This window comes from Notolepis coatsorum (genome assembly GCF_963971535.1).
Source record: "Notolepis coatsorum genome assembly, chromosome: 8".
In the NCBI taxonomy this organism is placed as follows: domain Eukaryota; kingdom Metazoa; phylum Chordata; class Actinopteri; order Aulopiformes; family Paralepididae; genus Notolepis; species Notolepis coatsorum.
The window spans coordinates 39578702-39594602 of record NC_140172.1 but is presented as its reverse complement, the minus strand read 5'-3'; the positions used below and the strand labels follow the sequence as shown (position 1 = coordinate 39594602).

The window sequence follows — 15901 nt, the reverse complement described above, 5'->3', positions numbered from 1 at the left end:
CATAGAAGTGCATCTCCCAAAACGTAGCTCTACTCTGCAAAGACCTACTGAGGATAAGAGTGTTGGAGAAGATGACATGAAATACACCATAGAAAAACAAAATAACCAAGTTTCCAAGAGAAGGAACTACAAGAGGAAACGGCGTAAAGAAACCTGAGAAAGAATGGCTGAGACCTCCTGACCGCAGGCGCACAGTCCTGATTAACCCTGATGGAGAGTCACAACCAATGAACATTGAATAGACATAGGCAATCAGAGCTATGGCTCTGTTGTTAAAAAAAAAAAAAAAAAAAAGAAAAAAAAAGCATTATATTTTTCTTTGGCTCTAATAGATTTTGTTTGTTTATATTTTAGAACAGTACCCATAATAATGGAACCAGTTGTTGGACCAAAGCCTGACCAACAGCCTAATGATTTGAAATACTTTGAATGTTATTGAAATACCTTGACTGTTATTTGAATCACTAACTAATTTGTTCTTCCCATGCACAGGGACAACAAGTGGAAACCAGGACCCAGTCAAGCTTATTCGTGTTTAGAACTATGATTTGAAATTGGTTATGTCGGTAGCTTCTTTGATATATATATATATTTTTTTTTTTGTAGAATCAGAAACCGACTTGGTGGATTTGTATTGCTAGAATATTAGAATTCATATTGTTTAGACTAGGTGTCGTATTTATGTTGAACTCTAGGGGGCACCCCACCTACTATAAGTAACCTAGCTGATCACTGTGATGCATGCACCTGTTTTAGGAGATACGTTTTCCTACCCGTTTCACGGTTTGGAACTGACAAATTGAGCAACTGACAACTGCTCTAATTGAACTATTTATTCACTATTATTCTTTTTTTGGACAATAAAACCCTGTAAACCGTACCAGCCGCAACTTGGACATTCTTCTATATTTACATCACAAACTGTGTTACTGAGTAGAAAACTAATTATGCATGGTGCATCGTGACGCCTGTCAACACAATCGGGGAGTGACAGTCGGCCACTACAAATTCTCATGATACAATACATGTCCCATAAACCCCATTGTTTGCTGTTGCAAAGGAGGTTTTGCAGTTTGTTCCCACCCCACAGCAGCGTCCCAACTGGGATTTGTTTTAAAGAAGCATTGACAGGGTAAACAGGCCCTTCTAACTCAATTGGTGTTTTCTAGAGCCAGAAACATTGATTATGATGATTTACACATATCTACCGTAAGTGGTTCTAGCATTGAGAGTCACTGAATATAAATATCTTGGTGTGGCTCGATGATAAATTCCATTTAAATTCCATGTGGACAACCTTGCCTCCAAGTTGCGACAGAAAATTGGCTTCCTATACAGAAACAGAACCAGCTTTCCTTTGATTAGTAGGAAGAGAGTTGTCGGAGCAGTTTGCTTTCTTATCAGTCCTGGACTATGGTAATTTATAGGCATGCTGCGGCCTCAACCCTTAAATCCTTGGACTCTGTATATCACTCTGGCCCAGTGGTGGCCGGTATGAAAGTCACTTGGGTGTTCGCAATCATCTGACCAAGCGAATACTGACTCATAACGTTACCAACATTAAGTCGAGTTAATTGATTCATACTACATTAGTACACGTATGATCATCAAATCAATAATGAACACATATATAGGCCTATCTTGTCATTTTAAACAAGTTACCATTCATTCATTCAGCCATTATGCAATACCCGGCCACAGCGAAACACGCTGTGTTGAGAGAGAGAGAGAGAGAGAGAGAGAGAGAGAGAGAGAGAGAGAGAGAGAGAGAGAGAGAGACAGAGAGAGAGAGAGAGAGAGAGAGAGAGACAGAGAGAGAGCGAGAGAGAGCGAGAGAGAGAGAGAGAGAGAGAGACAGAGAGAGAGAGAGAGAGAGAGAGAGAGAGAGAGAGAGAGAGAGAGCGAGAGAGCGAGAGAGAGACAGAGAGAGCGAGAGAGAGAGAGCGAGAGAGAGACAGACCGCATTAACTCACTGTAGTTAGTTGAAACGTGGTCCGGAGGGCTTGATAAAGTGTATAATGTCCACTGTCCCACAGTCCCAGTCTCCCAGACTGTTGTTGTCGATGTATATCCCCACTGTCCAGAGTGACTGCATGTCTGCATCACAACACAACAGCCTCGAGTAACTATCATACTAAGTTCCTAACCAGAAACCGGCGTTGGCCAATCAGAGAGAGCGTCTCCGCGAAATGCGGCTATGGAAATTCTAGACGCTGCTAAGGCTGCTTGCCTAGACCGCTTCAAATCGCGCCCGGCTTCCATCATAAACATCATATTTCAACGCACAGCGCGTTACGCACTGATTGGCTGCGACGGATACAGCGATGACAGTTGGACAGACGGATACAACAGTGACGCGCACTCAGAGCGCTATTGCGTCTAGCCCGGGCCGAGAGAAATACGGCTAGGAGAAATGCGGCTATGCGACAGTGAGTCACTTCCTGTTCAGGAAAACGATTTTTTTTATTTGATATATTAACGTTATATTGTGCATTAGAAACACAAACATACTTAAAATGAGTAAATATTATTCATTTTAAACATGTTTATATTATTTATAGGGCTATAAAACAAAAAACAAAAACAAAAAGATTTCTTGTTCTTCTCTCTTTTAACCAGGGGGGTCGGCGCCCGAGCGCCCCCAGTGGCCAGCCGCCACTGCTCTGGCCTCAGATTCATCACTAATGATTAATACGACACTCGTCACTGTGTCCTTCATGAGAAGGCTGGTTGGTCCTCGCTGATGGAGAGGTGCAACAAACACTGGTATTTGTTCATTTTTAAGGCCCTTATTGGTAAGCTACCTCCTTATCATTCACATCATTATTGGAATGAAATCTTGGTACCTATGGAACCCGTTCTAGTGACTGGCTTGTCCTTAAGGTCCCTCGAGTTTGCTCAGACCAGGGTAAATATGCATATTGCTATGATGCCCCTAGCTCATGGAATGAACTCCAACAGTCCTTAAAGCTTGAGATGTTCCCCTCTGTTGCAGAGTTTAAAACCTTGATCTCCAACCTTTGTCAATCAAATTGTACATGTTTTAATTGATTGTTATCCTTACTTGTCTAATTGTTATGATTGTATATGCTGTGTGATTTTATATGCCTTTTCCTTTTTGCTTAACTTCGTATGATTTGCTAAACTCTGTATGTACACTTGACGTGACTGCCAAGGACATTGATTCAACTGAAAGGAATAGTCTAAATTCCTTCTGGCTGGTTCAGGCTGATAACCCTATTAGGGATAACAACACAAAACTCTGCACCTCTCCCCCAAGTCATATACTGCAGTAAAAGCATCTAAGGTACTATGGGCGGGATCCACAAAGAATTGATTGCACGGTGCTAATTGCACCCTTACTTACAATTCATTATGAATTGAAAATGGGGGACCCTGCACGGTGATTGATTGATTGAAAATTGTATTAACAGATTGAAGAATGGGTACAATACAGTACGGCTCAATACACACAATTGTTAAGGGAATGCAGACCAGAGAAAGACATTCATCTTGTTTACATCAGGGTCCCCCAATTCATAATGAATTGTAAGTAAGGGTGCAATTAGCACCGTGCAATCCATTCTTTGTGGATCCCGCCCGATGTTTTTTAATAAAGGTTGGCCCGTATAGTAGGAACAACACCGCCTGGTGGACGGAACCTGTTAGTGTCACACTATTGAAAAGGACCAAAAAAGCTTTTACCTTAGACATCTACAAAAGATATTGCAAAAGTTCTTGCCTCGGCAACACGGCTATGACTATACTATACATGTTGTAACTTGTACTGTAGCTCTCTCTCTTTATTCTGCTCTCAAAGCCATAAAGTAATTTTTATGTGGACCTAGAAACCTATTTTCTACACAGATTTTCTTCTGGCAGACAGAGGACAATAAAACCATATCCTAAAGATGTGGTGCGAGGATGAAAGGATACTTGTGGTCGAAGTTGTACCAGATCCTGAAGGGCCAGGCGCTCTCATGCTTGGTGTTGCTCCGCTGTGTTCCATCCAACATCGTCACCTGCTTATACACATGGTAGGAAGCACAGGGAGAACAACATCGTCACCTGCTTATACACATGGTAGGAGGCACAGGGAGAACAAGATCACCTGCTTATACAAATGGTAGGAAGCACAGGGAGAACAACATCACCTGCTTATATACATGGTAGGAAGCACAGGGAGAACAACAACAACACATGATTTTGTAGTGGCTGTCTTGAAAAACAAGTCAATTTGTGATCAATTTGTGAAACGTTGTGACAGTGTGTTTGTTGATGAGTGTGTAGAATGGAATAGAATACTGTGAAACTGTGATTTGTGGAAACTGCGGTTGTAATAAGTATTTCAAAGGTGTAATAATATGCAATCCAAATTAGATTAGATTCGATTAAAATATAATGTCATTATACAGCACATATAACAAATTTTACTTTGGCATCCAACCAGAGTGCAAATCTAACAGTAAAGTGCAATAGTAATATACAACATACAGGTGATTAAACTAGGTATAAAATATATAAATTGGTACTACTGGGTGTAGTGCTAATGAGATGTATGTACATAGTTATAATACCAATTTGTGATATATAGATATAGGTATAAAGACAGTATGGTCACTATCTACAGATATGTAAAATTATGATGTGCAGGTATGTACAGACAGGTGGATATACTGTATATATATATTTATATACAGTAAGAATAAATATATATATATGGTATATACAGCATTATTGTACATGCTATCATACAGAGTTGTGAACAAATGGGACACCCACCACTGAAAGTGAAATCATGGGATTGGAGAGATTATATATATATATATATATATATATAATATAATATATATATATATAATATATATATATAATATATATATATATTAAGGCTGTCAAAGTTAACGCGGTATCGCCCGATTCTATTAACGCCACTATTTTTTTTAACTCACGATTAACTTTTAAGATTTTTTTGTTTTACTTTTTTTTTACTAGACTTCACTCAGGTGTATTATTGATGCGCTCATCGATACTATGTTTGTTTCTGAAGTGTGTGTGTGTGTGTGTGTGTGTGTGTGTGTGTGTGTGTGTGTGTGTGTGTGTGTGTGTGTGTGTGTGTGTGTGTGTGTGTGTGTGTGTGTGTGTGTGTGTGTGTGAGATATAGAGAGAGAGAGGGGGGGTGAGAGAGATGAGGAAGGGGCAAGAGAGAAAGAGAGCTGGGAGAGTGTGTGTGAGAGAGAGGGGGGGGGGGGGGGTGTGATTAATCAGCCCTTGTGTGGGTGAATGTAACAAGTTCCTAACGTTTTCTTTCCCCTATTATTTTCATGCACACTTTATTCATTGTTTTAAATTATTATTTTCTTTTAAGTTATTTTGTGCATAACTCTGTTTTGAATTTGATGCACATTTGCATGAGGGTCATCCTTTTGTGTTAAATGGCTGCATAAAGCAAGCATTTGTTGCCTCTCATGTTGATAAGAGTATTAAAACTTGGAACTTGAAAAAGATCCGTTTACGGTAGATACATATTTTTTTTTCTTTTTTACATGTGATTAATTTGCGAGTTAACTATCGACAATCATGCGATTAATCGCGATTAAATTATTTTAATCGATTGACAGCACTAATATATATATATATATATTTACATTTCTTTCAAATTGATTGAATGGCCTCTGGATAGGATACACTGTATGACAACTACAATTTGCTTTGAATGTATTGTGATGCTGTAAGAGTTCTGGTTACTTACAGAATTCTCCTGATCAGAGTCCACGCCCACCCTGAGGGAGAGAGGGACAAGAGTTGTGAGTTTAATGGGGACATATTATGGAAAATGGATTTAGCCTAGTCCTGGTATGGATTTGGTCATCTGAACTATTATTTAGACGCTGGGGGGAAATTACATAGGTACTCCTTGCCTTTTGGCCAGGGTTTGAAGTTTTCACACGTTTAAACAAGCTGTTCAGAATTATTGCTCCTTGTGATGTCACAATGGTCCCCCATAAAATGGAGCTGACTGGCACTCAGTTTGTTGCGCTCAACGCACCCGGTTCAGTGTTTCCCCTATATGCATTCAGCAGCGCCGGGGCTGCTATGAACTATTAAAAAAATATATATAAAAAATAAATAATAATAATATTTTTTTTTTTATCATTTCATTTTGGCTGTGGGGGGTGCTTAATGTAAAAGACTGGCCTGATGAAAAGGCTGCAGGGAGAAAGCACTGCAGTCTAGTCGATTTTGTGTTTTGAGCACAAAGCTCATCATAGTGCTCTCAAAGTGCACAAGATTGATGCATTTAACTTTAAAATGTAAAAAAAAAAATTAAAAAAGTTCCGGGGGGGGGGGGCATGCCCCCGGACCGCCCTAGAGGCACAGCACCGCTGCTGAATTTCTTTTCAGGGGAAACACTGCGGTTACTCAAGATGATCCACAGGAACTATTTTCTACTGAACTACACTACACCCCCATTCATTATTATGAAAACAAAAAGTCAGGTTTTCTGGAAAAAAAACAATGCTTTTGAGCTTTTTCAGAGCAGAGCCTCACCGAATGCTCATTAAGGACAGCATCGGGGTGGTACCCCCACCACAGACCCACACAGTGAAGAAGACGATGAGGAGGGTGGTGGAGAACGTCATCTGGCGGGCATAAGACGCCGTGTCACGGATAGACAGGGCAAACGTCATGGCCCCACGCAGACCTGGGCAGTAGAAGAGAGAGACAAAAGGAGAGATGAAGTAATAGCCTTTTTCTTAGTGACTCCCTTTCGAGAAGGATTGGTTTTTTCCATCTCCATCATTTCATTGAGGTGTAATTAACACAACACAAGGATTCAGTGTCTTCTGATGACATATATGAAGGACATATTCAAACTCATTAACTCTCAGTGGCAAACCAAATCAACATGTGGAAAACTGTCGTAGAACAGAGTTTTGGAATATGTGTGAGATGATGTGCACAATCAATGTTTTTCTGTGAAATGGCCCTTAATATTGACTGCCAGTCTACCAAGGTACCAATAGTAGCCATTTCAATTTACCTAATGTAAGTATTTCAAAGGTGTAATAATCTGTAAGCCATTTTTTGAGAAACTAAAGACCTAGGCCAAGGTCTTGGTGTCTTAATGTGGGATTTCCGACAGCATTTTTCTATTCTTAAAGTGGTCAAACATTGTTTGGTTTCGCACCAAACCTGTGCAACTAATGGTATTAACCAAAAACTTGCTACATCAACCTATGAGACATAATTGAGCATGGGAATTAATTAAGCCATCACGTCCCAAGCTCCTCTACACTCATAATATTCATAATTAAACAAATGAGATTCAAGCGAGATTATGGTTTATGGGGCTGCCAGAGGGGGGCAGTGTAGTCATCTCTCTTGGCTCTCTCAAAACTCTTGACCCTACAGCCAACATGCAGTTTGACTGCTGCACACTCCATGTGATGGTGTGTGAATCACTGACACAACAATGTCAACATTTGGATAAAAAAATACAAAAGATGTTCCTTAGACTGAGCCAAACTGAAAAATAAATACATACATCTAACCAGTTTTAATTGTCTAGGATTTCCAAAGCCAGTACACAAGGAGTTATACAGAATACAAGACCTTTTGACATTATACTTGTTTCCAATGCAAAGACTTGTATGGGAAAAGGCTGCTAATCATCAAAACATAGTAGGGGTGGGGCGGCTAAGTGGCGCAGTGGGCAAGGCGCTCGCCACTAACGCAGGAGATGCTGGTATCGAGCCCAGCTATCGGCGTTGCTACCGGCTTGGCCGGCCATCATACTAAGACAATTGGCAGTGTTAGAGGGTGGGAAAGCCGGTGGGTGGGGATTGGACGTTGTGGACAACGACTCCTACAGGTCGGTTGGGTGACGCCTGTACAGCAGAAACAAGAAGTATCGGGGGCAGTGTGAGCCTCCCACGCGTTACTCCTAGCCACTGAGAGTTCGAGCTGTCTGGTGAAAAGATGAGACAGGCTGCCTCCTCGTGTACCGGAGGGGACACGTGATGCAAGGCTTCTATCCTCACTACGAGCGACCAGTGGGAGGCATAGTCTAGCAACGTTCAAGACAGGGGAGGGAAGAATTGGAATCACGAAATTGGGATGGGAGAAAAATAGGAGAAAAAGTGGATCCAAACAAAAAAAACATAGGGGTGTTGCTATGGAATTAGATTTGGTTGAAACACAGTTGTCTAGATCAGGGGTTCCCAAACTTTTCAGGCCGGGGCCCAGAAAATAAGGCGTCAGAGAGCCGCGGCCCAATGCACATCGTCTGGCTTTTTTTTTTTTTTTTTTGCCAGACGACCGATTTTTTAAGCCAAATATCACTTCAATCCTATTAAGTTAGTTCAAGTTAGTTATTCATTTATATGTGCTATTTATGAGAGGGCTAACTTGTTGCAAAATAATAATGATAATAATAATAGCCTCATTAAAATACTATTGTTGCTTCGGTTGTTTTCAGCGTTTTATGTGCATAATCTGTTATTTAGTTTGAAATGTTCGTTGAAATAAGTAGATTTTTCGTTTTTGTTTATTTATTAAGTTAATATAAAACCATATAGTCACATTTTAGAATACAATAGAATAGAATTTTAGAATACAACTAGAAACACTGTCCTGGCCTGCTTCTAAGTTCAGTGGCCTGAAAAAAAAAATTTAAATTAAAAAATTTAAAATTAAAAAATTAAAAATTAAAAAAATATTTTTTTTTATTTTTTTTTATTATTTTTTTATTTTTTTTAAATCATCTCGCGGCCCACTCGTGGCTGCTCGCGGCCCACATTTGGGTCGCGACCCCGACTTTGGGAACCACTGGTCTAGATCAGTGGTTCCCAAACTGTGGTGCGCGCACCCCTTGTGGTGCGTGAGCGCCCTCTAGATGGTGCGTGACATGAAAAGGCTAATGGTGGTAAAACAAATTTTTTTTTATTTAATTTTTACAATAAAATGTCATTAAAATCTTAGTCAAACCTTTAGTATTATGGATATTAAACATGCTGGCAGAGTACATGCATCCATGTTGTCGTGAACATTTTAATTAAATAAAGAAATTCCCTATCCATAAAGGGATAAAATAAAAAATAAAATCTGTGCACGGAGACCAGCAACAACTTTTTCTAACAGAAACCCATTGGGGGGTGCGTCAGCTAGGTCGGGAGGTGACAGGGGGTGCACGGCCAAAAAAGTTTGGGAACCGCTGGTCTAGATCATGACCTTTGTCAAGTTATCATCATCATCGGTCAACCACTAAGTGAATTGACAATGTGTGTTGGAAATGAAGCGTACAATGCTGGCTTGAAACTTCTTTGAAAATCAGCCGCAACCAGTTGCAAACATCTGCACTTTGTGAAACTAGTTTCATGCAACAGCCAATGGAAACACCCATAATGTGCCAGGTAATGGTGTCAAGCAAAAAAATGTCAACTCAATCACTCTTAAGTAGCCACTAGCCAGTCTCTCACCCATACTCATAGGTCAGGTTCTTTCCTCCAGCATATCAACAAGCATCAGTGCACTGATAGCTCTCTTCCTATTTTCCGGTACAGTCATTATGAAACAAAGTAGCCATGGTGCCAGAAGAAAAAGTGATAATTTATACATGAAATTGAAGTGAAATTTATACATGAGAAATAAGATGCAAATGTAGCTACAATGACATGTCCCAGATGATACGATCTGGTGAGAAACCAATATATGACAGATGAAACAAGACTAGGCTTGTCCAGCTGGACCCAGCACGAGTCTATGACAGATGTAACAAGACTAGGCTTGTCCAGCTGGACCCAGCACGAGTCTATATATGACAGATGAAACAAGACTAGGCTTGTCCAGCTGGACCCAGCACGAGTCTATATACGACAGATGTAACAAGACTAGGCTTGTCCAGCTGGACCCAGCACGAGTCTATATATGACAGATGAAACAAGACTAGGCTTGTCCAGCTGGACCCAGCACGAGTCTATATACGACAGATGTAACAAGACTAGGCTTGTCCAGCTGGACCCAGCACGAGTCTATATACGACAGATGTAACAAGACTAGGCTTGTCCAGCTGGACCCAGCACGAGTCTATATATGACAGATGTAACAAGACTAGGCTTGTCCAGCTGGACCCAGCACGAGTCTATATATGACAGATGTAACAAGACTAGGCTTGTCCAGCTGGACCCAGCACAAGTCTATATATGACAGATGTAACAAGACTAGGCTTGTCCAGCTGGACCCAGCACAAGTCTATATATGACAGATGTAACAAGACTAGGCTTGTCCAGCTGGACCCAGCACGAGTCTATATATGACAGATGAAACAAGACTAGGCTTGCCTAGTCCAGCTGGACCCAGCACAAGTCTATGGAGCAGCTTCAGTACTTTGTACCTAGTAATAAAAGATGACTGAATAATTCATTCCTCCTTGACAGTAATGATACTGTCACAACATTAGCATGTACCCACCTAACTATTCACATCTATTTGCATCAGCTGATCTAGCTAACATTGATGCACTTGGTATTAACTGTTATAAAATGTCACTGCTGTGATTTGATTGATGAATGTAAAACTATTCTGTTGGACAAACATCTTATTCTTTAATCAAGACTGAGCTAGCAAAGCACACAAGGTGTTTGGAGAGGCAGTATTTATTTAGTTACAAGAGACCTCACGTCCCACCACAGTAAAGACCTTCACTGACACCAGTCAAGTGACAGGTTGTCAAGCTGTTTTTATGGTGGCTACGCCAAATTACATGAGTGTGATACTAACAGGGGTGTAAAAAGTACCCAGGAATTATACTTAAGTGAAAGTATGGGTACAGTCTCAAAATCGTACTTAAGTAAAAGTCACTAAAAACACACTTGAGTAAAAGTAAAAAAGTTTCTACTTTTAAATGTACTTAAGTACTAAAAAGTAAAAGTAAAAACTTTTTTTCTGACTGTCTATTGTTCTGATAGCAAGTGTTTAATCAAAGATCCATGCTTTCTAGTCTTGCACAAGGACCAATCAGCATGGGTATGGGCGGGTTCATTTTCCATTGTTGGGGATTTGTTTTTTTTCTCTGAAATGTAATTGAGTAAAAGTACAAGTATACAAACCTAATAATACTCGAGTAAAGTACAAATCGCCCAAAACAGTACTTAAGTATTGTAACGAAGTACAATTACTCAAGTACTTTACACCCCTGGATACTAATATAGCTAAGTAATGTTAGTGGAACAAACAATTAAATCAAGTTGTGTGGCATGCAACTTTGATTATTTTTTAATTGCTTTGTGGAACTGTTATGGAAATGATGTTGCATGCCATTTTCAACTAGCTGCGTGAAGGTTTCACAGTGTAAAGTCAGTAACAATTCGATGACTCAGGATGTGTTTGCACAATACCTGCAAACATCATGACGTGCTGGAAGTTGGATTTGATCTTGTGCTTGCGGCCTAGATTGAGCAGGAAGGACAGAGGGTAGATGTTGGCTGCCCTGCCCAAGAACACCGCCAACTGCACAGCGCAGCAAGGTCAAGGAAACAATGTACTGAGTGGCAATAGAGGGCAATGGTATTCAGAGTGAAAGGTAGAGGTTGGCATGTACCGGTAATTAAAAGCAAACAGAGAAAACCAATATCAGTTATAAAGAAAGATATCTCAAAGTGCTTTCAAATCTCTTGAACCGATTCCAACCCCCTCACACGGGTGTGACAGCCTGCAGGTGCTCAATAGGCCTATAGTTTGAGAGTGAGGAAAATACAACTGTCAAACTAAATGAATGTGTGCAAAACGGATTAGAGCCTTGTAAGTAAATCAGTGTTTTTCAGTGAAGTGCCCCTTTAAGACCTTGGATGATGCAAATCATTATGGGTGCTGCGATTCCTGTTTTGTAGAAGTTGCATCTTGAGTCATCCCTCCTAGCTGTGTCAATTATTTCACAATGGTCCTAGCCTTAAGGGCTCTACATGCTCGGGCAACTGTGACGCGACTGCATCTCCTCTGACTAAGGCTAGGACCATTGTGAAAGAATTGACACAGCTAGGAGGGATGACTCAAGATGCAACTTCTACAAAACATGAATCACAGCATGTCGAGCCCTTTAGTCAGAGAGGATGCTAGTTTGCTGCTGGTACCAATCCAGCATTTTATTCGACTTTTATTCATAGCAGATATTTCTATATGCTCAACGTATTTCTGTACACATGTATATCTCTGTCCAATATTATCACATGTGAGTGAGTGAGTGAGTGAGTGAGTGAGTGAGTGAGTGAGTGAGTGAGTGAGTGACTCTCTCTCCCCATTTACTCTGTGCCCCACAATTTGAGAACCACTGGTTTAGCCAATGTGTTTGTATGTGTGTGTGTGTGTTTGTATGTGTGTGTTTGTGTATATATGTGTGTGTGTGTACTAGGCGTGTGTGTGTGTGTGTACTAGGTGTGTGTGTACTAGGTGTGTGTGTGTACTAGGTGGGTGTGTGTATGTGTGTGTGTGTGTGTGTGTGTGTGTGTGTGTGTGTGTGTGTGTGTGTGTGTGTGTGTGTGTGTGTGTGTGTGTGTGTGTGAGAAAGAGAATTTCCTCAGAGAGATTCACTTACAGAATGTAACTTAGAGCTTTTTTTTTTTTTTTCTTTTTTTAAGCTATCTTTTTTCCCCCCTCCTTTTTCCGATTTTTTTCTCCCATCCCACTGTTAGTCGTTATGCCAATTCCCAACCCCCTTCCTGGTTGTTGCGCACCCCCCCCCCTACTGTTGGTCCGGGAGGCCGGAGACTGTCACATGCTTTCCTCCGACACATGTGCAGCCAGCCGGCAGCCAGCCTGGCAGCGCAGATTCTCACCGGGAGAGTGTAACGTGTGGAAGGTCACACTACCTTTCTCCAGATCCTACCCTCGCTGTGCAGGCGCCCCGACCGAACTGTAGGGGTCGCTGTCCACAACGCCCAGGACCCACCCATCAGCTTTTCCCACCCCTAACACTGCCAATTGTATTAGTGTGAACGACCAGCCAAGCTGATAGCAACGCCGAGAGCTGGGCTCGAACCCAGCGTTGGTGGCGAGCGACTTGCCCACTACACCACCTAGCCGCCCTAGCTGTAGAGGGTTTTAAAGGCATACTGAGTAGTTTCAGCCATTAAATGTCACTAGAGCACCAGCATGTCAGACCAAAGCAATGTGGTGCTTACATAGGATTAGGGTTGGGCACCGAAAACCGGTTCTAATAGGAACCGGTTCCTAACTTCCGGTTCTGGAAGTTCCAGTTTTTTTTTACGTTTAATTAATTTATCCACTCTGGTTGGATGGTGTGTATGTATATGTATGTATTGTGCTGTATAATGACAATACATTTTAATCGAATCTCATTTTGAAATCGCTACGCTGCCTATGGACACGACAGTGGCAGCCAGCTTCAGAAGTGAGCGCATTGCACCATGGTGATCCACTCAACAGGTAGCGATTTCAAAATGAGATTCGATTAAAATGTATTGTCATTATACAGCACAATACATACATATACATACACACCATCCAACCAGAGTGGATAAATTAATTAAACGTAAAAAAAAAAAAATAAATTAACCAAGAGTGATTTGAACTTGTGACCATAGGATCCACAGGCAACAGACGAACGAGGTGAGCTAAGTCTGATGTTTAAACTGAGTGACTAATCCATGATTTACACTTGTGCCAATTGCGTTTGTCCCTAATCTTTAGTATTGGCATTAATAAATCAGATGTCATGCTAATATGTCATGTTCTACAGTAGGACTTACTACAGTAGGGCGTACTACTGTGATACTTATTTCAAAGTGTCCATGCATTATTTCTACGCTCATACCGGGGGAGGCAAAACTAGCGTAGGTCAGTGGTCAATCAGAGCGCAAAACGCGAACGCGGAAGCATGAACTGGTTGGGATTCGAATTAGTGCACTGCAACCTTGCCCAGGCCCGACGGGGCCCGGCCCGGCCCGGTGGGTTCGGGCTGGCTAGGGCTTTTTTTTTAATAAATAATTCGGGCTCGGCCGGGCCCGGGCACCGCCGTTTTTTCTTCTTTTTTTTGCGTTTTTTTTTTTTGCATTTTTTTTCATATAACTAGGGTTATAGACCTTAAGATTCGTTTTCTCTTTTGCGCCAAGCTGTCATCAGAGAAACATTTGGATGTAATTACCGCAGCGCGCAGGGAGAACTCAGGCCGGGGACAACTCGATTGGTTGTGTTGGAATATAGCCAGTTGGCGAACGTTTTATTTGTACTTGGATGTATGTAGCCGGTTGGCGAAGTTTTGTTAAAGTTGTTCAACGCGTTGCTGACGTCGTGGTGAGTGATGTTTATTATTTGCTGGGTCGCTACCTGTTTTGTTGTGCTTTTCATTATGTTGCTCTGCTCGAAATCTGATTTCTGTTTGTTTGTATAGTGACTGAGTAGGCTATTGTGTCGTGTGTGTGTGTGTGTGTGTGTGTCAAAGAAGATTCTATAGCCTTCAATACGTTTTACGAGGCTGCTCTATAAGCGAGCACTGGGAGGGAGGCATAAATGCTTCTTAGTTTTCAGCGTGATATGCGTTATTTAGGCAGACCTATTGGACATTTTCGTTTTTGTTTATTTATTAAGTTAATATATAAAGTGTTTAGAATATTTAAAACAAATACAAAAAAAATTATATTTTAATAATAATAATAATAATTTTTTTTCAGGTTTTCACGCGGGCTAGGGCTTAAAATATTATTTACAGTCGGGCTTATTTTCGGGCAGGGCCTGAAGTTCACGGGCTCGGGCAGGGCTCGGGCTTTATTTCAAGGCCCTTGCAGACCACTAATTCGAATAGACGCGTGCGGGCGGCGTGCGTGGCTTAGGATAAGGGAAGGGCCACATGTTTGACTTTGAAATGGCCCCCCTGAACCCAAAGGCCACCTATGGTTTCATGTAGAAAGGCCAGAGGTCAGAGAATAATAATCAAGGACATCAATTATCATAGATGTGAAGCTAAGTGTCATGTCCCCTGTTTTCTCTGTATGTGGACTAACATCACCATCCATGAGGACCCTGTTTTCTCTGTATGTGGACTAACATCACCATCCACGAGGACCCTGTTTTCTCTGTATGTGGACTAACATCACCATCCATGAGGACCCTGTTTTCTCTGTATGTGGACTAACATCACCATCCACGAGGACCCTGTTTTCTCTGTATGTGGACTAACATCACCATCCATGAGGACCCTGTTTTCTCTGTATGTGGACTAACATCACCATCCATGAGGACCCTGTTTTCTCTGTATGTGGGCCAACGTCAGGCAAAGGATACAAAGGCGCCAATGATGAACATGGGGTTGAAGACGTGCGACTGGAAGGAGAAGAGAGTCAGGCCCATGTAGGAGAAGATAAAGTTCTCCGCCAGGAAGTTCAGCAGCTCAAACAACTGAAGGGAGGGAAGGAAGAAAGAAACATAAATGAATAGTGTCTTAAAAACAAACAAATAAACATTACTAACTAATATAACTATGTTATTGATTTAATCAAATGACTACACAGCAGCCTTTGTTTGTTTGTTTGTTTGTTTGTTTGTTTGTTTGTTTGTTTGTTTGTTTGTTTGTTTGTGTGTGTGTGCGTGTATCAAGTTTGCTGATCATTCAGTGTCATGGTCTGTGTATAGTGACGTTCTTGGTTTTGCTGTGAAAGCTGGACTGCAGGTACAACCTGGTCTTATAGCCTGAAGGCCGCCACCCACAATGTGTCTCGTCTTCCACTCTGATTCAGATCAGCATCTAGACTCGGTTGCACACACGGTGAACGGCTGTAATGCATAAAGGCCTGAACACGATCGTCACGGTTTGTTACTACAGCTGTCGGAGGGATGTTTCCAGTCATGCAATATTCACAAGCCTGGATGTCTTTTTCAATATTGCAAA

At 41.3% G+C, this 15901-nt stretch overlaps 1 protein-coding gene across 1 annotated transcript in view; it reads right to left on the bottom strand.

Moving 5' to 3' along the window:
* LOC311233314 (sodium/hydrogen exchanger 6-like) overlaps positions 1-15901 on the bottom strand; it is a 48196-nt gene that overhangs the window by 10715 nt on the left and 21580 nt on the right. The window contains exons 10-14 of the mRNA XM_084320263.1: positions 15298-15411; positions 11400-11511; positions 6553-6706; positions 5753-5783; positions 3937-4022 (exon numbers count right to left, since the gene is read on the bottom strand). Of these exons, the coding sequence (XP_084176389.1) occupies positions 3937-4022; positions 5753-5783; positions 6553-6706; positions 11400-11511; positions 15298-15411 (497 nt within the window). The remainder of the gene's footprint in view (positions 1-3936; positions 4023-5752; positions 5784-6552; positions 6707-11399; positions 11512-15297; positions 15412-15901) is intronic.